At 42.4% G+C, this 25,567-nt stretch overlaps 1 protein-coding gene across 1 annotated transcript in view; it reads right to left on the reverse strand.

Moving 5' to 3' along the window:
* Positions 1 to 25,567, reverse strand: part of LOC121586675 (adhesion G protein-coupled receptor B2-like) — a gene marked incomplete at its 3' end in the record, with an annotated part of 426,163 nt that overhangs the window by 58,468 nt on the left and 342,128 nt on the right. Inside the window, 2 exon segments of the mRNA XM_041903589.2 lie at positions 12,447 to 12,490; positions 24,646 to 24,748. Coding sequence (XP_041759523.2) covers positions 12,447 to 12,490; positions 24,646 to 24,748 — 147 coding nt within the window.

A 25,567-nucleotide genomic window follows, 5' to 3' on the forward strand; every position in this document is an offset into this window, starting at 1 on the left:
GAGTGAGGTTGCCTTGTGATCCCTTTCACTGACTCTGGGGTCTGATTTATGGTGCTCCAAATTGATTTAGTGAGATCTTCTGTGTGGATAGAGAATTAATAAAGCATTTAAAACAGTGGACAGGTAAACAAAACCAAAGCATGGATTGCTGTCATACCTTGTCCATAGACTGATTATATGTTAAGGAAACCAATATATCATTTTGTAACTTGGGTGAACTTAACCCTTGAATGTCTAATCGTCAACGTTGTCTTTATAGTGGTGTTGTTATTATTATTAATTTTTTTATTTCACCTTTATTTAACCAGGTAAGCCAGTTGAGAACAAGTTCTCATTTACAACTGCGACCTGGCCAAGATAAAGCAAAGCAGTGCGATAAAAAACAACACAGAGTTACATATGGGGTAAAACAAAACAAAGTAAAAAATACAACAGAAATAAATATATTTACAGTGTGTGCAAATGTAGCAAGTTATGGAGGTAAGGCAATAAATAGGCTATAGTGCAAAATAATTACAATTAGTATTAACACTGGAATGATAGATGTGCAAGAGATGATGTGCAAATAGAGATACTGGGGTACAAATGAGCAAAATAAATAACAATATAGGGATGAGGTAGTTGGGCGGGCTAATTTCAGATGGGCTGTGTACAGGTGCAGTGATCGGTAAGGTGCTCTGACAACTGATGCTTAAAGTTAGTGAGGGAGATAAGTGTCTCCAGCTTCAGAGATTTTTGCAATTTGTTCCAGTCATTGGCAGCAGAGAACTGGAAGGAATGGCGGCCAAAGGAGGTGTTGGCTTTGGGGATGACCAGTGAGATATACCTGCTGGAGCGCATACTACGGGTGGGTGTTGCTATGGTGACCAATGAGCTAAGATAAGGCGGGGATTTGCCTAGCAGTGATTTATAGATGGCCTGGAGCCAGTGGGTTTGGCTGACGAATATGTAGTAAGGACCAGCCAACAAGAGCGTACAGGTCACAGTGGTGGGTAGTATATGGGGCTTTGGAGACAAAACGGATGGCACTGTGATAGACTACATCCAATTTGCTGAGTAGAGTGTTGGAGGCTATTTTGTAAATGACATCGCCGAAGTCAAGGATCGGTAGGATAGTCAGTTTTACGAGGGCATGTTTGGCAGCATGAGTGAAGGAGGCTTTGTTGCGAAATAGGAAACCGATTCTAGATTTAACTTTGGATTGGAGATTCTTAATGTGAGTCTGGAAGGAGAGTTTACAGTCTAACCAGACACCTAGGTATTTGTAGTTGTCCACATACTCTAGGTCAGACCGGTCGAGAGTAGTGATTCTAGTCGGGTGGGCGGGTGCAAGCAGCGTTCGGTTGAAGAGCATGCATTAGTTTTACTAGTGTTTAAGAGCAGTTGGAGGCTACTGAAGGAGTGTTGTATGGCATTGAAGCTCGTTTGGAGGTTTGTTAACACAGTGTCCAATGAAGGGCCAGATGTATACAAAATGGTGCCGTCTGCGTAGAGGTGGATCTGAGAGTCACCAGCAGCAAGAGCGACGTCATTGATATACACAGAGAAAAGAGTCGGCCCAAGAATTGAACCCTGTGGCACCCCCATAGAGACTGCCATAGGTCCAGACAACAGGCCCTCCGATTTGACACATTGAACTCTATCAGAGAAGTAGTTGGTGAACCAGGCGAGGCAGTCATTTGAGAAACCAAGGCTATTTATAATGGTGGTGTCGTTATAATATATTTTTTTCTCTCTCTCTCTCATATATCTCTCCTCTACAAGCACTCACAGTCTCACGTCAGAACTAGACGTTCATCCATGATTCTCAAAAGTCAAATTTCGAAGTTGTTCCAAATGTCACATTTCAAAGTGTTTAAGTCTATGTGTTAATTACGTATTGTTCCAAGGTTAAGTTTAGGCATTAACTCAGAATTCTTAAGGTTAGGGTTAAGTCTATGTGTTAACTATGTATTGTTCCAAGGTTAACTCAGAATTCTTAAGGATAGGCATTAACTCCGAATGGTTAAGGCTTGGGATAGGCTTAAAATAAAAATATAAAACAACTTTTTATCTGAATTCAAACATGCAACTTTTGGAATCAGAGGCAGATGCTTACGCCCATCTGCCGTACCCCTCCACAACGCCCTAGCAAAACTGAAACCTACTTGAAGGTAAGAGCGCACCCTGTTTCCCCTAGTGGACAGTTTCCACGTCATCTCCCGACATCTTCACACATGGATGGACGTCGAATACTGACTTGTATCACGGGGGACTTGCCTGCTCTCCTACATCTCATGCAGTAGTGCTTTGTCACCGCAACCTCCTGCTCCTGGCCTTTGGTCCCCGGCTGGTCTAGGCTAATTGCTCACTCCTAAGCCTCTTAGAGGGATTAGCTATCTGCTTGGTGTGCTAGCTAGCCCAGAGAAGAGCAAAGGAACACCGGTTTCTGTCAGATCCATAGATAGCCTATGCAGACTTTGGCAACCTATACTCCATGTTGGCACCAAAGGATCCGTGGCAACAACTCAGTTGGATTCTAACTAGATTCAAAATTTTGGTACAAACATAATAGAATTTAACATCCCTTTGAGCATTGTGAAGTTGTTAATTACACATTGGATGGTGTATCAATACACCCAGTCACTACAAATATACAGGTGTCCTTCCTAGCTCAGTTGCAATGATCAACAATCAATTTGACAGAGTTTAAAGAATTTTGAAAATAATAATGCAAATGTTGCACAATCTAGTTGTGGAAAGCTCTTAGAGGCTTACCCAGAACAACTCACTGCTGTAATCACTGCCAACGGTGCTTCTACAAAGTATTCACTCAGGGGTGTGAATACTTATGTAAATCAAATATTTCTGTATTTCATTTTCAATAAATTTGCAAACATTTCTAAAAAACATGTTTTTACTTTGTCATTATGGGGTATTATGAGTAGATGGGTGAATTCAGGCTGTAACACAACAAAATATGGAATAAGTGAAGAGGTACTGTATGAATACATTCTGAAGGCACCATGATGGTTCTCCAGGTGTGATATTGGATAGGGACTTTGCCAATGACTCCAAGCCCAGAATGAGTATCTGAAGGCCCCATTCGACTGCCACACCCACCCCTTATAACCTACTTTCAGCAGATCAAATGGATAAACTGTGTCCTCAACCAAAACAGTAAACTATTACTCTGTCTCCTTGTCAACAACACATATGCCCTCACAACATATAAGACAACTACATGTAATGCAAGAGGATAGGTCTAAAAGTGCTGTTACTCACCCTTTTAGCGCCGAAACTATAGGTCCAGCGATGGAGGTATATCCCAAACTATGCCAGCGATGACTGTAGCACGTATCTACAATTCTGTACAACTAACCTACACTCTAGTTGTTGTTGCCCATACCCTCATATAATGTAGCTTCGATCTTTACCTACACCATGCATCCAAGCTCTATCCTAAAGTCTACACTCAGCAATGTCCAGCAGCCCTTATTCAAACTAAACAGATGAAGTAATTCTGACTCTAGCCTAAACTCTAGCTGTCCATAGACACAGTATGAAGGAAACTAAAGTCTACACTGGCTCATACTGTGCTGTAATGTATGACAGAGCTAAGCTAAAGTCTATGCAGTAGCAGAGTTTGTGTGAGTAGCGTCTACAGCATAGTGTGTGTGTGAAGTGTCTGTAGTCTAAAGTCAGTCATGGAGAGCTGTTTGACAGAGCGGCAGCTTCCCTGATCCCTTCTGCTCTGTCAGACTGAAAAGTGGAGCAGCCGTCACACATCCCCCCCTTCCCTCTCCTCCCCTTTCATCCCTCGCTCCCACGCATCGATGCCCCCTCCCTCTGCCTAACACTTCCGCTGGCCGTATGCCAGGGGGAGGAAGAGGAGGAGGAGGAAGTGGAGGAGGAAATGGTGATCTATTTCCACTTCAGGTGTATATTGCCAATAGGGGGCTTAAGGAAGAGGAGTGTAACAAAGCTTATTTTAAACACACACACACGGACGGATGCACACGCACACAAATGCGAACGCACGCACGCGCGCACACACACACACTTGCATTCTGCACAATAGCATTCAGAACAAAAAGAATTGCTGAAACTCCAAAACAAGTTTCAGAGTCTTGGTTTGTTAGTAGCACAACTTTCCATGTCATCAAAACAGCATCCAATGGACTAGATTGTCACAGGGTTAGGGGAAAAGGGCAAGTCTTAGTTAATAATTATGTTTTATTTACTAGTACACAACCTTCTACTTACTGTCACTGCCATGGGGGAAATGAAATAACTTTGTTTGACCCCTTACATTAGCAAAGGTTACATATTGAACATTTAATGTGTTGAAAATGTCATTTGACTTGAAAATGGCTGTCTTGCAATGATCAACAACCAACTTGAGAGCTAGAAGAATTTGAAAAAGAATCATGTGCAAATATTGTACAATCCAGGTGTGCAAAGCTCTTAGAGACTTACCCAGAAAGACTCACAGCTGTAATCGCTGCCAAAGTTGATTCTGACATGTATTGACTCACAGGGTTGAATACTAATGTAATCAAGATATACAGTGTTAGTGCTTTATGAAATATGAAGTACGGTACTCAGTCCTTGCCAATGACAAGCATACCCATAACATGATGCAGCCACCACCGTGCTTGAAAATATGAAGAGAGGTACTCAGTGATGTGTTGTGTTGGATTTGCCCCAAACATAACACTTCGTATTCAGGACATAAAATTAATTTATTTGCCAAATTGTTTGCAGTTTTGCAAACAGAATGCATGTCTAGAAGATATAAAAAAGCTCAGGAAATATTTTTTGGGATATATTTAACCTCTTATTTTTGTTGCCACAAAACTACCTCCACACTTCCATTCATTTGTATGGGTTACCTTCAGTGGTGTAAAATACTACTTATGTAGTTTTTTTGGGTATCTGTACTTTACTTTACTATTAATATTTTTGCCAACTTTTACTTTTACTTCACTACATTCCTAATGAAAATAATGTACTTTTTACACCATACATTTTCCCTGACACCCAAAAGTACTTGTTACATTTTGAATGCTTAGCAAGACAGGAAAATGGTCAAAATCATGCACTTATCAAAAGCACATCCCTGGTCATCCCTACTGCCTCTGATCTGGCGGACTCACTAAACACGAATGCTTCGTTTGTAAATTATGTCTGAGTATTGGAGAGTGCCCCTGGCTAACCCTAAATAAAACAATTTAAAAAATGGTGCCATCTGGTTTGCTTAATATAAGGAATTTGAAATGATTTACACTTTTACTTTTGATATTTAAGTATATTTGAGCAATTAAATGTACTTTTGATACTTAAGTATATTTAAAAACAAATACTTTCAGACTTTTACTCAAGTAGTATTTTACTCGATGGCTTTCACTTTTACTTGAGTCATTTTCTATTAAGGTATTTTTACTTTTACTCAAGTATGACAATTGGAAACTTTTTCCACCACTGGTTACCTTCAGACGAGTCCCATGACACTCGTTGTTGTTTGCCAAACCGTTCTGACGCTACAGACGTTTTCGTGAGAAGACCGTCTCAAGGTCTGACAAACAGCGCTGTAGCTCGGCCACCTTCTACCGCAGACGCAGAAGGCTGACATAGGCAGATGCGGTGGATTGAGACGCAGCCCATGCAAAAAATATATCACAGCTTAAACTGACGGATTTTGATGGGGATTTTTTTATTATGTTACTTAGATTAATCCATAGGTGTGTCAATAGACTTTTAAGGATTAAACACTATTATTGCACACAGAGTCCATGCAACTTATTATGTGACTTGTTAAGCAAATTTCTACTCAATTTATTTAGGCTTGCCATAACAAAGGGGTTGAATACAAATTGACTCAAGACATTTCAGCTTTTCATTTTTAATACATTTGTAAACAATTTTTAAAACATAATTCCACTTTCACAATTGGGTATTGTGTGTAAGGCAGTGACACAATATCATTTTAATTTCAGGCTGTAACAGAACAAAATGTGGAAAAGGTCAAGGGGTGTAAAAACTTTCTGAAGGTGCTGTATATACCATAAAAAGATTAAGGGCATTAGACACATTTTATATGCTACGTCATGGCTTTTATGTTCTGATCGTGTAGGAGGGTGCGTGTGTGTGTGCGTGTGTAAGGAACAGTGAGAGTTCTCTGGCCCCTGATCAAGTAGAGGACAACCAGCGATTAGAATTAGGATTAGTCATCGGGATACACCCCTCCCCATCCCATCTGCTCACTATACAATCAATAGCATCTGCCCCTCTGGTAGAGGAAAACACTCACTGTCTCCCAGACCCATTTACTACTAATGGCACTCTTATATAGGCTAATGCTTTTCCACTAGTGAAAACTAGATATGGATATATTATGTTTGCTCTAGATGGAAGGAGATAAAGTATAGAAATATAGCAGAGCAATCAGGAAACATGCAGGTTACAATGAATAATAGATCACATGATATTAGACCATTAGCATCATGGATCAAATATGATTGGTGAACTCAGTTACAATAGAATGTCAGTGACTATAGAATTTCAGTGACTATAGAATGTCAGTGACTGTAAAATGTCAGTTACTATAGAATGTCAGTGAATATAGAACGGCAGTGATTATAGAATTCAGTTACTATAGAATGTCCATGACAACAGAATGTCCTTCAATAGATCTCCACTGCTCTGTGGTGAACCAATAGGTATTAGATCTAGTTATCAACGGTGCATTCGAAACGTATTCAGACCCCCTGATTATTATATATTTTTAAAATCTTCATCAATCTATATAAAAAAATACCCCATAATGACAAAGCAAAAACAGGTTTTTAGACATTTTTGCAAATGTATTAAAAATAATCTGTTTCAATTGATCATCCTTGAGATGTTTCTACAACTTGATTGGAGTCCACCTGTGGTAAATTCAATTGATTGGACATGATTTGGAAAGGCATGCACCTGTCTATATAAGGTCCCACAGTTGACAGTGCATGTCAGAGCAAAAACCAAGCAATGAGGTTGAAATAATTGTCCGTAGAGCTCCGGGACAGGATTGTGTCGAGGCACAGATCTAGGGAAGGGTACCAAAACATTTCAGCAGCATTGAAGGTCTCCAAGAACACAGTGGCCTCCATCATTCTTAAATGGAAGAAGTTTGGAAGCACCAAGACTCTTCCTAGAGCTGGCCTCCCGGCCAAACTGAGCAATCGGGGAGAATGGTCTTGGTCAGGGAGGTGACCAAGGACACAATGGTCCCTCTGACAGAGTTCCAGAGTTCCTCTGTGGAAATGGGAGAACCTTCCAGAAGGACAACCATCTCTGCAGCACTCCAGCAATCAGGCCCTTATGGTATAGTGGCCAGACCGAAGCCACTCCTTAGTAAAAGGCACATGACAGCCCGCTTGGAGTTTGCAAAAAAGCACCTAAAGGACTCTCAGACCATGAGAAACAAGATTCTCTGGTCTAATGAAACCAAGATTGAACTCTTTGGCCTGAATGCCAAGTGTCACGTCGGGGGGAAAACTGGCAACATCCCTACGGTGAAGCATGGTGGTTGGCAGCATCATGCTGTGGGGATGTTTTTCAGCAGCAGGGACTGGGAGACTAGTCAGGATCGAGGGAAAGATGAACGGCGCAAAGTACAGAGAGATCCTTGTTGAAAACCTGCTTCAGAGCGATCAGGACCTCAGACTGGGGTGAAGGTTCACCTTCCAACACGACAATGACCCTAAGCACACAGCCAAGACAACGCAGGAGTGGCTTCGGGACAAGTCTCTGAATGTCCTTGAGTGGCCCAGCCAAAGCCCGGACTTGAACCCGATCTAACATCTCTGCAGAGACCTGAAAATAGCTGTACAGCGACGCTCCCTATCCAACCTAACAGAGCTTGAGAGGATCTGCAGAGAAGAATGGGAGAACCTCCCCAAATACAAGTGTGCCAAGCTTGTAGCGTCATACCCAAGAAGACTCAAGGCTGTAATCGCTGCCAAAGGTGCTTCCACAAAGTACTGAGTAAATGTGATATTTCAGTTTTATTTTATTTCTAAAAACCTGTTTTTGCGTTGTCATTATGGGGTATAGTGTGTAGATTGATGAGGGAAAATAAAGAATTTAATCAATTTTAGAATAAGGTTGTAACGTAACAAAATGTGGAAAAGGTTACCGGGTCTGAATACTTTCCGAATGTACTGTATATCTTTATCCCTGACCCTCTAATGAGCACCACACCAGGGGTGGTTGTTTGTGTGTGTGAGCAACAGTGAACAACAGTGTGTGTGTGTGTGTGTGTGTGTGTGTGCACCAATGTGTGCACGTACGTGTGTATGTGTGTGTATGCACCCCTGCGTGCGTGTGTGTATGCATGTGTGAGCTTGTGTGTGTGAGCTCGACTGTGCATGTTTGCACATGCATGCATGTGCGTGTGTGTGTGTGTGTTGTGATGGCAGGAGGTCAGACCCCCAAAGCATGCATGTGTTCTGGGTCAAGGGAGAGAGGGAGATGCTGGAGGCAAGGTCAGGGACCACTCTGGAGAGAGGAGCAGAACATCCATCATCATTTCAGAGAGAGGCTACAGAGACCTAGCCAGAGAGAGGGAACAATGCTGCATACCACCATACCTTTTTAGTGCAGTTATAACAACATATGATAATGTCAATCTCTTACACAACTATGTTTTTTGTTGTGATAAAGGAAGGAAAGCAATGGTGAAGGATAAAGAGTCAGAGTGGTCTCTACAGCACAATACAGCTAGGTCAATGGGTACCCAGCCTGAATCTCTCTCTCTCTCTCTCTCTCTCTCTCTCTCTCTCTCTCTCTCTCTCTCTCTCTCTCTCTCTCTCTCTCTCTCTCTCTCTCTCTCTCTCTCTCTCTCCCTCTCTACCTCTCTCTCTCTACCTCTCTCGCTACCTCTCTCTCTCTACCTCTCTCTCTCTCCATACCTCTCTCTCTCGTTCTCTCTCACTCTCTCTCAATCCCCCTGACTCTCTCTCAATCTCCCTCTCTCCCTTTATGCTAGATGTTCAACTTTGCCATACTGCGTGTGAAAAACCCTATCGTATGGTGTGAGTTGGACAAGAGTGGAAGGGGTTAAGGGGATCTGTTATCCTGTTAACCACTGAGGCTTTGGTCACCCTACCTGAACCCATATAGAGGCCTCAACCCACCTGAACCCAGTTACATAAAGTTTGACACAGATCCATAAATATGATATACAGAGAGAGAGAGAGAGAGAGAGAGAGAGAGAGAGAGAGAGAGAGAGAGAGAGAGAGAGAGAGAGAGAGAGAGAGAGAGAGAGAGAGAAGAGAGAGAGAGAGAGAGAGAGAGAGAGAGAGAGAGAGATAGATAGATAGATAGATAGAGAGAGAGAGAGATAGATAGAGATAGAGAGATAGATGATAGATAGATAGATAGATAGAGAGAGATAGATAGATAGATAGAGATAGATAGATAGATAGATAGATAGATAGATAGATAGATAGATAGATGAGATAGATAGATAGATAGATAGATAGATAGATAGATAGATAGATAGATAGATAGATAGATAGATAGATAGATAGATAGATAGATAGATAGATAGATAGATGGATAGATAGATAGATAGATAGATAGATAGATAGATAGATAGATGATAGAGAGATAGATAGATAGATAGATAGATAGATAGATAGATAGATAGATAGATAGATAGATAGATAGATAGATAGATAGATAGATAGATAGATAGATAGATAGATAGATAGATAGATAGATAGATAGATAGATAGATAGATAGATAGATAGATAGATAGATAGATAGATAGATAGATAGATAGATAGATAGATAGATAGATAGATAGATAGAAAGAGAGGCAGTAAGTTAGAGAGAGCATGTGGATGTGGGCACACCAGATGGTACGGACATATGGGCTTGTAAAAAAACAAAAACAGAACAGAACCAAACAGAACTGTGAACAGAAACTGTGGGCCAACTTAGCCTGTTAGCAGAGCCCCTAAAAATGTGGCTATTACTCTCCACACACACTTAAACACACACACACACACACACACACACTTACGAACACACACACACAAGGAGGGGATGATGTTCGGCTCAAGAGATTTGTGTCCCGATGCAGTCCTTAATCCCCAACTGAGTGTCTGTTTCAGGGACTGACAGGGTACACACACACACACACACACACACACACACACACACACACACACACACACACACACACACACACACACACACACACACACAGCATTAATCTCTATAGGAGGTCAGTTTCAAGCCAAGTACTGTATGTGCAATATAGTTAAAAGTTTCTAAGTGAAGTAAAATCATATTACTTTGTTTTCTCTGTTTCCATATTTTTCTCCTTTAGTATTCTCCTTCCTTCACTGTGGCTACCTATATCATCCACTAGCTGTCTGTTCTGTCTGTTTCTCTCCACCTGAAGGCCTGGAGGCTCGTCTTGTGACAGCGGGGTTGGGAGAGGTGAAAGACTTCTGTAAACAAACAAAGCTTTTTGTACTGCAGCATATATCTCTGCATGATCCTTCCTCAGGTACACACCTGTCTCCCTGTCTCCCTGGGTTATACACACACACTAGGACATACGCACACGCGCGCACACACACACGATTTTCTCTGGGTTAGAGATAAAGGTACTACTATACTCATCTTCCCCGAGTACCTACTAGGGGAGCATGCACATGCATGTGTGTGTGTGTGTGTTGCCTAATCTTTCTCCAACAAACATGGCTATATTCCTGGGTGTTTTGTTGTATTGCTGTGTGGTAGTGATCTCTGTATCTCCCTGCTTGGTAATCAGAATGGCTGGCTCCTATGTTAAAGATGGGGAGGGTAATGTGATTGGAATGCTAATCTGGATTGTTTTTGCAGAGCTGATTGTTTCCAAGATGGAAGCCGCCGCTTTTAGGGCTGTGGAAAACGATTAATTGTTATGCAAATGCCCATGGTTATTGTCATAATTGTATATATATATATATATATATATATATATATATATATATATATATATATATATATATATATATATAAAATAAATGCTTGTAAAGCATCATAATGCATTTAGAAAATTCATACCTAATAAATACAACACATCTTTGGTGACAGCCCTCGCTTGGAACATTTGGACATGAATCTTCTCCTCCCGACTGTGACGTTCTGCTCATAAAATGATTACCAACTTTATCCACCCAAAAATTAAACACTGCTACTGGTTAAACTTGATCTACTTGAATATAAAGTTGAATCCCCCTTCTCCTAAAACGAATGTATTAAGACGATTATGGCGAATATAGTTTTTTGTTCACAGTTATTATCCAGAATAGTCAGTAACATGATTATACAATAATTGAGACAGCCCTAGCCGCTTTGATGAATGGCAATCTCGACTTATTCCCTCTTACTTATATAGGGATTTCGTTACCATGCCAACCAGACAGTAATGCGTACTGTATGGGATTCAATTGTCTTGAATTGTGCTGTGATAACACTCTTGGGAGACAGTTTGTGAATGTAATGTTTTGAATATTTTTATATTTGATGATTTAAAATGTTAGATGTGTAAAATAAAGTTAAATTAGAACTCCAAAAGCCTTTGGTGAGCTGTGTAAATAATCTCCTTTTGAAGAATAATACAATCAATCAATCAATTAATCAACAGGTAACCTAGCAGGTGGATTCTCTAGTCACCTACATATCACCTATTGATTGGTCATGCCTGTCCTAAATCAGACTTGAATCTCATTGGTCAGTGTTCACCTGAGCTGTGCTCTCATTGGTCAGTGGTCACCTGAGCTGTGCATATCGATCCTCAAAACTATCCACTTTTCCACTAATTTCATAGTAGGCCTACTGTTAAAGGTCCAATGCAGCCGTTCTTATCTCAATATCAAATCATTTCTCTGTAACAATTAAGTACCTTACTGTGATTGTTTTCAATTAAAATTGTCAAAATAAACTAAAATAGCTTCTTAGCAAAGAGCATTTTCTGGGAGGTGTCTGGGAGTGGTCTGAATGGGGAGGGGAAAACTGAAAACTAGCTGTTATTGGCAGAGAGGTTTGAACTCTCTTTCTTATTGGTCTATTAACCAATTTAACGCCTGAACAGAGTGAAATTTCAGGCAGTCTTTTCAAACTGCTCTTACACTAAAAGGGCATTTATCATAATTTTCAATTTCACAGTATTATTCCAACCTCATAGTGTGGGCCTTAAAAATAAAAACAAACCAAATACGTAAAACATTTTTTTTGCCTTTGAGCGGTTGAGCATAGAAACAATTCTGTGTTTAATTGAATTATTCAATTAACACTGTGGCTGACATCTTCATTCAAATGTTTTCACTCTATTAACTAACTGAAGAAACCACACATCAAACATTGCAGATAACCAAGAGCACGTTTGTGTGTGAGTGGAGACAGAGTAAAAGTGACTTACGTGTTCCCATAGTCCCAGACAACACACTGAGGATCTGATGTGCCCTGCAAGAGACAAAAGAGAACAAGGAAAGATGAACTGTTACTGCCAGAGGAGAGGGGGAGTGGGAAAAAATAAGAGAGAAACAGTTCACTGCTTGAGGGGAATGAGTGAAGGTGTGTAGAGGATGGAAGGAGAGATAAACAGATGGACAAATGAAGAAAAAGAACAAGACAAAGGGAGGGAGAAGCTGTCTTCACCGGAGGACAGACAGTGAGAGGAGAGAGAGGAGAGATACACAGAGAGAGAGAGAGAGAGAGAGAGAGAGAGAGAGAGAGAGAAAAGATAATTACTTGACACATTGGAAATAATTAACGATAAAACAGAACGAACCAGAATACCTGACCACTGTGACTGACCCAAAGTTGAGGAAAGCTTTGACTATGTACATACTCAGTGAGCATAGCCTTGCTATTGAGAAAGGTTGCCGTAGGCAGACCTGGCTCTCAAAAGAAGACAGGCTATGTGCACACTGCCCACAAAATGAGGTGGAAACTGAGCTGCACTTCCTAACCTCCTACCATTGTAAATACAACCCATATTTATGATGACTTATTTTCCCTTTTGTACTCAAACAATTTGCATATCGTTACAACACTGTATATATACATAATATGACATACTGTCTTTATTCTTTTGGAACTTTTGTGTGTGTAATGTTTACTTTACATTTTTTATTGTTTATTTCACTTTTGTTTATTATCTATTTCACTTGCTTTAACATTGTAAACATGTTTCCCATGCCAATAAAGCCCTTAAATAGAACATTTAATTGAGAGCGAATGAGAGAGAGAGAGAGAGAGAGAGAGAGAGAGAGAGAGAGAGAGAGAGAGAGAGAGAGAGAGAGAGAGAGAGAGAGAGAAAGGAAAAAGAAAGAGAGATATCCTATTTCTATTGGATATTATATTTTAAGTAATTAACCAACATCTTCTACACTCCCACAAACTCCCTGCTATCCCAATCTAAACACAAACAACAGTCCTCAAAGTCTAAACAAGCAGCCCATTCATTATCGACTAACTCCTAAACCATCGATTCACTGGAGCCCAAGCCAATCCCGAGCCAGGCTCATATCTACCTCTAGGTCTACCGGACGGGAGTAGCCAGCTAACTAGCTACTTGTTATCAGCTACCGTTAGCGGTTTTTCACCATTGTCCGTGGCCTGCACCACCCACCAGTCTGGACTATTATTCGGCCAGTCTGCACTGTCTGCACAGCGCGTTATCGACCCAGAACATATCAGTTTTTCTGCCGGAATCACTGGACCTTTATCTCCGGATTCATCGCTACCAGCTAGCTGCAACAAAATGGACGTTGTGGTCTGGCTAATCATCCTGAGCTAGGCCCATCTCCCGGCTATCTACCTCTCTGTCAACCGGACGGGACCACCTAGTGTTGACACGGAGCCCCGCCGATCCTACACGACTGATCTGCCGACGAAATCATCTGATGTGGTTACAACAGGCTTCCCGTTACGACGTCGACCACGAAGATTCCATCTGCTAGCCCTGGCCCGCTAGCACACGCTCGCCGTGGCCTCTTGCTCGCTAGCGCTTTAGCAGCCCCCGAACTACCTCCGAACTATCCTACTGCTGTTCACCGGACCTTATGATAACTCAGCTATACAGCTGATGTCTGCTGGACTGTTCCTTTTTACGGTACCGCATCCTGTTTATGTTTAGCCTCAGCCCAAACTGTGTCGTCATTACCAGCTGTTGTCTTAGCACTCTCAAATTACACCTGTGATTGTTTTATGCCTCTCTCCCATCTCAATATGGTTAGCTTATTGTTGTTTCGGTTATTTCTAATTGTACTATTTCACTGTAGATCCCCCAGCCCAGCTAAACCTGCCTTAGATAGCTCCTTTGTCCCACCCCCCATACACGCGGAGACCGACTCAATTGGTGCCTCCAGTGATGCTATCTCTTTCATTGTTACCCAACGCTTAGGTTTACCTCCACTTTACTCATATCCTTCCATATCGTTGTCTGTACATAATGCCCTGAATCTTTTCTACAACGCCCGGAAATCTGCCCCCTTTATTCTATGTACCCAACGCACTAGAAGACCAGTTCTTAAAGCCTTTAGCCGTATCCTTATTCTAGTCCTCCTCTGTTCCTCCGGTGATGTAGAAGCTAACCCAGGCCCTGCAGCCCTCAGTATCACTCCTACTCCCCAGGCGCTATCATTTGCTGACTTCTATAATCGCAAAAGCCTTGGTTTCCTGCATGTAAATATATGAAGTCTACTTCCTAAGTTTGAGTTATTCACTGTGTTAGCACACTCCGCCAACCCTGATGTTTTAGCAGTGTCTGAATCCTGGCTTAGGAAGGCCACCAAAAATTCTGAAATGTCCATCCCCAACTATAACATTTTCCATCTAGATAGAACTGCCAAAGGGGGTGGAGTTGCAATCTACTGTAGAGATAGCCTGCAGAGCTCTATCATACTAACCAGGTCTGTGCCCAAACAATTTGAGCTTCTACTTCTAAAAATCCACCTTTCCAGAAATAATTATCTCACTGTTGCTGCTTGCTACAGACCCCCCTCAGCCCCCAGCTGTGCACTGGACACCATATGTGAATTGATTGCCCCCCATTTATCCTCAGAGTTCGTACTGCTTGGTGACCTAAATTGGGATATGCTTAATACCCCGGCCATCCTACAATCCAAACTAGATGCCCTCAATCTCACGCAAATTATCAACGAACCTACCAGGTACAACCCTAAATCCGTAAACATGGGTACCCTCATAGATATCATCCTGACTAACTTACCCTCTAAATACACCTCCGCTGTCTTCAACCAGGATCTCAGTGATCACTGCCTTATTGCCTGCGTCCGTAACGGGTCCGCGGTCAAACGACCACCCCTCATCACTGTCAAACGCTCCCTAAAACACTTTAGCGAGTAGGCCTTCCTAATTGACCTGGCCCAGGTATCCTGGATGGATATAGATCTCATTCCGTCAGTAGAGGATGCCTGGTTGTTCTTTAAAAGTAATTTCCTCGCAATCTTAAATAAACATGCCCCATTCAAAAAATACAGAATTAAGAACAGATATAGCCCCTGGTTCTCCTCAGACTTGACTGCCCTTGACCAGCACAAAAACATCCTGTGGCGTACTGCATTAGCATCAAATAGCCCCCGCGATATGCAACTTTTCAGGGAAGTTAGGAACCAATATACACAAGCAGTCAGGAAAGCAAAGGCTAACTTTTTCAAACAGAAATTTGCATCCTGTAGCACTAACTCCAAAAAGTTTTGGGACACTGTAAAGTCCATGGAGAATAAGAGCACTTCCTCCCAGCTGCCCACTGCACTGAGGCTAGGAAACACTATCACCACCGATAAATCTACAATAATCGAGAATTTCAACAAGCTTTTTGCTACGGCTGGCCATGCTTTCCACCTGGCTACCACTACCCCGGCCACCAACTCTGCACCCTCCGCTGCAACTTGCCCATGCCCCCCCCCCCGCTTCTCCTTCACACAAATTCAGACAGCTGATGTTCTGAAAGAGCTGCTAAATCTGGACCCCTACAAATCAGCTGGGCTAGACAATCTGGACCCTTTCTTTCTAAAACTAGCCGCCGAAATTGTCGCAACCCCTATTACTAGTCTGTTCAACCTCTCTTTCGTAACGTCTGAGATCCCCAGAGATTGGAAAGCTGCTGCGGTCATCCCCCTCTTCAAAGGGGGTGACACTCTAGATCCAAACTGTTACAGACCTATATCCATCCTGCCATGCCTTTCGAAAGTATTTGAAAGCCAAGTTAACAAACAGATCACCGACCATTTCGAATCCCTCCGTACCTTCTCCGCTATGCAATCCGGTTTCCGAGCTGGTCATGGGTGCACTTCAGCCACGCTCAAGGTCCTAAACGATATTATAATCGCGATCGATAATAGACAGTACTGTGCAGCCGTCTTCATCGACCTGGCCAAGGCTTTCGACTCTGTCAACCACCGCATTCTTATTGGCAGACTAAATAGCCTTGGTTTCTCAAATGACTGCCTCGCCTGGTTCACCAACTACTTCTCAGATAGATTTCAGTGTGTCAAATCGGAGGGCCTGTTGTCTGGACCTATGGCAGTCTCTATGGGGGTGCCACAGGGTTCAATTCTTGGGCCGACTCTTTTCTCCGTGTATATCAATGATGTCGCTCTTGCTGCTGGTGTCTCTCAGATCCACCTCTACGCAGACAACACCATTTTGTATACATCTGGCCCTTCATTGGACACTGTGTTAACAAACCTCCAAACGAGCTTCAATGCCATACAACACTCCTTCAGTAGCCTCCAACTGCTCTTAAACACTAGAAAAACTAAATGCATGCTCTTCAATCGAACGCTGCTGGCACCCGCCCACCCGACTAGAATCACCACTCTCCACGGGTCTGACCTAGAGTATGTGGACAACTACAAATACCTAGGTGTCTGGTTAGACTGTAAACTCTCCTTCCAGACTCACATTAAGAATCACCCAATCCAAAGTTAAATCTAGAATCGGCTTCCTATTTCGCAACAAAGCCTCCTTCACTCATGCTGCCAAACATGCCCTCGTAAAACTGACTATCCTACCGATCCTTGACTTCGGCGATGTCATTTACAAAATAGCCTCCAACACTCTACTCAGCAAATTGGATGTAGTCTATCACAGTGCCATCCGTTTTGTCTCAAAAGCCCCATACACTACCCACCACTGTGACCTGTACGCTCTTGTTGGCTGGTCCTCACTACATGTTCGTCGTCAAACCCACTGGCTCCAGGCCATCTATAAATCACTGCTAGGCAAATCCCCGCCTTATCTTAGCTCATTGGTCACCATAGCAGCACCCACCCGTAGTCTGCGCTCCAGCAGGTATATCTCACTGGTCATTCCCAAAGCCAACACCTCCTTTGGCCGCCATTCCTTCCAGTTCTCTGCTGCCAATGACTGGAACGAATTGCAAAAATCTCTGAAGCTGGAGACTCTTATCTCCCTCACTAACTTTAAGCATCAGTTGTCAGAGCACCTTACCGATCACTGCACCTGTACACAGCCCATCTGAAATTAGCCCACCCAACTACCTCTTCCCTATATTGTTATTTATTTTGCTCATTTGCACCCCAGTATCTCTATTTGCACATCATCTCTTGCACATCTATCATTCCAGTGTTAATACTAATTGTAATTATTTTGCACTTTAGCCTATTTATTGCCTTACCTCCATAACTTGCTACATTTGCACACACTGTATATATATTTTCTGTTGTATTTTTTGACTTTATGTTTTTTTACCCCATATGTAACTCTGTGTTGTTGTTTTTATCGCACTGCTATGCTTTATCTTGGCCAGGTCGCAGTTGTAAATGAGAACTTGTTCTCAACTGGCTTACCTGGTTAAATAAAGGTGAAATAAAAATAATAAATAAAAAATCCCACTGAGTAAAACAGCCTGTGATTGGCTAACCAAAGCTCAGAGGTGCGTATATAGCATTCCTGAGGATGAGTCTCCATGACTCAATAAGGGAATTGATTGGAGAATCGATTAGCTCTAATTGACTAATCCATGCTCGCTCCACCAGTGAGCAGCAGTGATCAGTGAATCGATTGCTCTGGTCTAATTGAATAATCTGGACTCGATCCATGCACTATATACGTCTCGATATGTTTTATTGTACTGAGGACGAATGATTGGATTTTAGGAGTGTCCAGTCCAGTCTATGACCTGATGAGGCAACTCTCTATTCCAGCCAAGCATTACAAAGACCAATAAACTAATCGTTGCCTTAATGCAGACAATGAGGAAAGCCAATTCTACCAGTCCAAAGATGGTCGATGGCAGTGTAAGAAGAAACCTGTGGACTAGTGTGGCGATGCACTCACATATAGGAAAGCTACACTTTTAGCATCTCAGAATCTGAATACAGAAATTCCTGGTCCTCCAGCGAAGAAAATAAAATCCAGCCCTTTCTGTTTTAGCTACCCATAGATTAGAAGCCATCGCTGGGGAGGTAGGGGAGGAAGGGTGCCAATCAGTGATTTTGTTATGGGCATGCATAATTCAAGCTTCCCTTTGAGGCCCATCTGTTAATGAAGGGGAGTCTCCCCCTGGTGGTGGAGGATATTATTACACTGGTCCCCCGTGAAAAGTGAGGATACTGCCTAGGGTTTCTTCCTAAATGACACCCTATTCCCTATATAGTGCACTACATTTGACCAGACCTCATAGGGCTATGGTAAAGTAATGCACTAAATACGGAATAGGGTGCCATGTAGTGCACTACTTTTGGCAGGGCCATATGGGCCTCATACATTTGCCCTACTATTCTGATGGATGTACAGGTTTCCAATGCCTTGGGTCATCCAACTCACCTCCCTTTATTGGAAGATATAGAAAATAATGCTAATTCAGATTATTGAGGTGGCTCCTAAGAATGGTCCTTCCTTCCTTCCTTCCTTCCTTCCTTCCTTCCTTCCTTCCTTCCTTCCTTCCTTCCTTCCTTCCTTCCTTCCTTCCTTCCTTCCTTCCTTCCTTCCTTCCTTCCTTCCTTCCTTCCTTCCTTCCTTCCTTCCTTCCTTCCTTCCTTCCTTCCTTCCTTCCTTCCTTCCCTCCCTCCCTCCCTCCCTCCCTCCCTCCCTCTCTCCCTCAAGGTCATAGCTGATCTGTCCTGACTATATAGTGCACATTGGGACAGAAACCTCGATTCCATTTATCCACTTTTACATTTACATTTTAGTCATTTAGCAGACGTTCTTATCCAGAGCGACTTACAGTTAGTGAGTGCATACATTTTCATACACTTCTTGACAGAACAGTGATTTCCACAGAAGAAGGAGTGATGCATCATTTATGTATCCAGGCAGCACAGCCAGAGGAAGCGTGGACCAAAGTTTGATGGACGACAACTCTTTGTTTCAGCTCGCTCACACAACGGGTGTCATCTACATCACAAGTCCCTCAGAACTCATTAGCCTCCGATGCTACGTGGTGTAGCGCCGTCTGCTAGCATTCAGCCATCAATCATCAGTCAGACGAACTAGCCGTATGCTAACGCTAGCTCCATTACGACTGACAACAGGGTACTCCCACACTGTCTGGCTCAGTCTTTAGCATGGACACATCACATATTACCTGTGTCTGCTTCACCAGTAGGCTTCCTAGCAAAAGACTGAGGAGAGATCTAACGCCTAATATCTGTGGATGGTAGTTATTATATTTTGTATAAATGTTTTTATTTATACACAAGCACCTACAGTACATCTTTATATTCATGGTAACTGAACATTCACTACCAATGTGTAGTATGTTCACATGCACTATCGGTCAAAAGTTTTAGAACACCTACACATTCAAGAGTTTTTCTTACTTTTTACTATTTTCTACATTGTAGAATAATAGTGAAGACATCAAAACTATGAAATAACACATATGGAATCATGTAGTAACCAAAAAAGTGTTAAACAAATAAAAATATATTGTATATTTGAGATTCTTCAAATAGCCCCCCTTTGCCTTGATGACAGCTTTGCACACTCTTGGCATTCTCTCAACCAGCTTCACCTGGAATGCTTTTCCAACAGTCTTGAAGGAGTTCCCACATATGCTGAGCAATTGTTGGCTGCTTTTCCTTCACTCTGCGGTCCGACTCATCCCAAACCATCTCAATTTGGTTGAGGTCCGGGGATTATGGAGGCAAGGTCATCTAACGCAGCACCCCATCACTCTCCTTCTTGATAAAATAGCGCTTACACAGCCTGGAGGTGTGTAGGGTCATTGTCCTGTTGAAAAAAAAATGATAGTCCCAAACCAGATGGGATGGCGTATCGCTGCAGAATGCTGTGGTAGCCATGCTGGTTAAGTGTGCCTTGAATTCTAAATAAATCACAGATAGTGCCACCAGCAAAGCACCCACACACCATAACACCTCCTCCTCCATGCTTTACGGTGGGAAATACACATGCGGCGATCATCCGTTCACCCACACCGCGTCTCACAAAGACACAGCGGTTAGAACCAAAAATCTCACATTTGGACTCCACCACCCAAGCAAGTCTCTTCTTCTTATTGGTGTCCTTTAGTAGTGGTTTCTTTGCAGCAATTCGACCATGAAGGCCTGATTCACACAGTCTCCTCTGAACAGTTGATGTTGAGATGTGTCTGTTACTTGAACTCTGTGAAGCATTTATTTGGCCTGCAATTACTGAGGCTGGTAACTCCAATGAACTTGTCCTCTGCTGCAGAGGTAACTCTGGGTCTTCCATTCCTGTGGCGGTCCTCATGAGAGCCAGTTTCAATATAGCGCTTGATGGTTTTTGCGACTGCACTTGAAGAAACTTTCAAAGTTCTTGAAATGTTCCATATTGACTGACCTTCATGTCTTAAAATAATGATGGACTGTAGTTTCTCTTTGCTTATTTGAGCTGTTCTTGCCATAATATGGACTTGGTCTTTTACCAAATAGGGATACCTTCTGTATACCCCCTCTACCTTGTCACAACACAACTGATTGGTTCAAACACATTAATAAGGAAAGAAATTCCACAAATTAACTTTTAAGAAGGCACACCTGTTAATTGAAATGCATTCCAGGTGACTACCTCATGAAGCTGGTTGAGAGAATGCCAAGATTGTGCAAAACTGTCATCAAGGCAAAGGGTGTCTATTTGAAGTTACTACATGATTCCGTATGTTATTATATGATTCTACAATGTAGAAAATAGTAAAAATAAAGAAAAACCCTTGAATGAGAAGGTGTTCTAATACTTTTGACCGGTAGTGTATGTGTGATGCTAGGCAGCCATTTTGAGCCACACAACTAAAACATTGTGTCATAGAAGTGAGGAATTACTAAAATTAGCTGCCCTGAGTACTCAAGAAAGATAAATACTTGAGAAAATGTGCTGTAGAATATCAAGTGTTCAACAAAACTCTGGTGAAGAGAACCACTAAACGACCAGGGGAAGGACAGTCCTTGGTATCGGCTGGACTTTCTGCCCTCCTTCATCTTAATCAACAGGACACACACACACACACGCACACATACGCACACACACACACATGCACGCTCACTCACTCACTCACTCACTCACTCACTCACTCACTCACTCACTCACTCACTCACTCACTCACTCACTCACTCACTCACTCACTCACTCACTCACTGTATGGGCAGTTGGGACCAGATGTCTTCACAGTGAGGACAAGGCCCAGTACTGGGATCTCAACACACCCCTCCGCCTCCCCCCTCAGCCTCTCCCCTCCCTCAACATCTGTCGCTACTTCAGCATCTGGGCCTTGGCTTCCTGGCCAAAGTCACCCCCCCCCCCCGCAGCTGCAGGGTATGACTCGCATATGCACACAGGCGCACACACACTCACACACACTTGGCCAAGGTCTTCTACCCCCAACAGCTGCAGACCACAAGATTACCAAGAAATCCCAGAGAAAGTGGAGAAGACTTTCTGTGTGAGTGTGTGGCTTTATGTGTGTGTATGTGTGTGCACGCGTGTGTGTGTATTTGTGTGGGTACAGGTCTATGTTTGTGCCAGGATTTAGTTAGTCTTACATCTCTAGTATACGCAGTGTATGTCCTACACACTGCCCTACCACAGGGGTCTAGACCATAGCTGTTCTCTCTCTGTAGGAATCTGAGGTTTCAATGGAGAATCAGCATGTTGATCCTCAGCAGGAGAATTTCAACAAGTTCCTACTGACATTGGATAGCTTCCTATCCTGTCTCCTCTCTACATCTCTATGGAACACAGCTGATATGATATGGGAGAGAGAGAGAGAGAGAGAGAGAGAGAGAGAGAGAGAGAGAGAGAGAGAGAGAGAGAGAGAGAGAGAGAGAGAGAGAGAGAGAGAGAGAGAGAGAGAGAGAGAGAGAGAGAGAGAGGAAGACAGAGAAGTAGAGTGCAGAGAGACAGCGAGACAGAGAGAGAAAGCAAGAACAGCGAGATAGAGAGAGAGAGAGAGAGAGAGAGAGAGAGAGATACAGAGAGAGATACAGAGAGAGAGACAGATACAGACAGACAGAGAGAAAGAAGATGTACTGTAATACTGAGGCTATGACACATCATTATGAGGCTATGACACATCATTGTAAGGCTAATATACATCATTATGAGGCTATGACACATCACTATCAGGCTATTACACATCATTATCAGGCTATGACACATCATTGTAAGGCTAATATACATCATTATGAGGCTATGACACATCACTATCAGGCTATGACACATCATTATCAGGCTATGACACATCATTATCAGGCTATGACACATACTTATCAGGCTATGACATCATTATCAGGCTATGACACATCATTCTCAGGCTTTGAAACATCATTATCAGGCTATGACACATCATTATCATGCTATGACACATCATTATCAGGCTATGACACATCATTATCAGGCTATGACACATCACTATCAGGCTATGACACATCATTATCAGGCTATGACACATCATTATCAGGCTATGACCCATCACCTCCTTTGGCCGCCATTCCTTCCAGTTCTCTGCTGCCAATGACTGGAACGAATTGCAAAAATCTCTGAAGCTGGAGACTCTTATCTCCCTCAATAACTTTAAGCATCAGTTGTCAGAGCACCTTACCGATCACTGCACCTGTACACAGCCCATCTGAAATTAGCCCACCCAACTACCTCATCCCTATATTGTTATTTATTTTGCTCTTTTGCACCCCAGTATCTCTATTTGCACATAATCTCTTGCACATCTAGCATTCCAGTGTTAATACTATTGTAATTATTCTGCACTATAGCCTATTTATTGCCTTACCTCCATAACTTGCTACATTTGCACACACTGTATATATATTTTCTGTTGTATTTCTGACTTTATGTTTTTTTTTTTTACCCCATATGTAACTCTGTGTTGTTTTTATTGCACTACTTTGCTTTATCTTGGCCAGGTCGCAGTTGTAAATGAGAACCTGTTCTCAACTGGCTTACCTGGTTAAATAAAGGTGAAATAAAAATAAAAATAAAATAAAATAAAAAATTATCAGGCTATGACATCATTATCAGGCTATGACACATCATTCTCAGGCTTTGAAACATCATTATCAGGCTATGACACATCATTATCACGCTATGACACATCATTATCAGGCTATGACACATCATTATCAGGCTATGACACATCATTATCAGGCTATGACACATCACTATCAGGCTATGACACATCATTATCAGGCTATGACACATCATTATCAGGCTATGACACATCACTATCAGGCTATGACACATCATTATCAGGCTATGTCATAATAGGGCAATGACTGCTCTCCTACTACCTCTGAGCTTTGGTTCTATGATGGTTTAAAGCACATAATAGCTGGTCTACATTGTAACTGGTATATGTAGTGTTATGACTAGACTATGTACAGGGTTGGGTAGTAACGGATTACATGTATTGAACTGAAGAAGTTTAAGCTGCCCATAAATCATTGTTTTGCGACCAGTGGACAGCCAGTGAAAAATGCGCTCTTGCAACAGCTGCATAGTGTGGATCCCCAGCCTATGGAAAAAAGTTTGAGGGCGTTCCTCCCTTCTAAACTCCTCCTTGGTAACAAGGTTAATTTAAGAAGACCACCAGTGGGGCTTTTATTGCTCAATCTAATTTGTCCATTGGCCTAATGGACACATGCTCAAACTCCCACATCTTTGATAGACTTAAACAGCTTCAAGTTATCAAGATATCAAAGTGTCACCAACAAAAACGTAAACAATAGCCGCATACAGACTTTGGTTTTTAATGTAAAGCTATAGCCTAATCAGATCATTATCTGTAGTAGAAAGCAATGGGTTAGTAGAAGCCTACATAACCAACCCATAAAGTAAAATGCAACATCCATTTATGGCCAGCTATGTAAACTCTAACATTGATTTATCTTGCAATAGATGTTGTTTAATGGCTGATATTCATTTGTGTCTTTTTCTAATGCCTCGAGGGGAAAGTAATCTAAAAGTAACTGAAAGTAATCAGACTACGCTACTGAGTTTAGGTAATCCAAAAGTTACATTACTGATTACAATTTTGGACAGGTAACTAGTAACTAACAGATTACATTTAGAAAGTAACCTACCCAAAACTGTCTACGTAGGATTATAACCAGGCTATGTCATGTTATACTTACGTTGAGCAGCGGGGACAGCTCCACCACCACCATGGGTTCACTGGGTTTGGGTTCTGGTCGGACCGTCACCGTCAGAATCTTCGAGTTGATCACAGCAGGGGCTCTGAAAAAAAGAGAGACAGAGAGAATGGAATGAGTCTGGTTAAAAATCCAAAAAGAGCAAGATCGCAGGGTTGAGTGGGGTGGAGGGGGTAAGGTTGGATGTTGTGTGTGTGTGTGTGCATGTGTGTGTGTGCGTGTCAGCAAGCCTCAATAGCAGGAACATGGTACCCGCCTGACCCCCCTGGAGCATTTGGGAGGCTTCTGAGGGTGCTCTCTTAAAGCTAATGAGACACAGAAACCCAAAGCAACCCAGAGCAAAGCCCTAAACAAACACACAGTCCTCAACATATTAGCATTCAACAGACGACCGCCCCACAACTAGCCCCACAACACTACCATAGGCCTCTACACAGAACCTAGTATGCATCCCAAATGGCACTCTATCGGGCCCTGGTCAAAAGTAGTGCTCTACAAAGGGAAAAGGGTGCCATTTGGGATGTAGACCCTAGTTAGCCACACATGGACAGGAGCCCAGATCTGGATAATAGCACCAGGAGACAGGAGCCCTGACCTGGATAATAGCACCAGGAGACAGGAGCCCTGACCTGGATAATAGCACCAGGAGACAGGAGCCCTGACCTGGATATTAGCACCAGGACCGTAGAGAAACAACATATGGAGAAAGAGAAGGAAAGGAGGGATAGAGGGAGGGGGGTAAAAATCTACGGAGAAAATAACCAATAGAGGGGGAAGGTTGAAAATAAAAGGGAGATGATTCTCTTGTCATTGTTAATGGATATCATTAGGTCTCTTTAGGACTTAAAGTGTATCACTCGGTAACTAATCCAAATAGCCAAGCCATGACATGGAAAGGCCTGAC

The sequence above is a fragment of the Coregonus clupeaformis genome, chromosome 17 (assembly GCF_020615455.1).
Source record: "Coregonus clupeaformis isolate EN_2021a chromosome 17, ASM2061545v1, whole genome shotgun sequence".
NCBI classification, from domain to species: domain Eukaryota; kingdom Metazoa; phylum Chordata; class Actinopteri; order Salmoniformes; family Salmonidae; genus Coregonus; species Coregonus clupeaformis.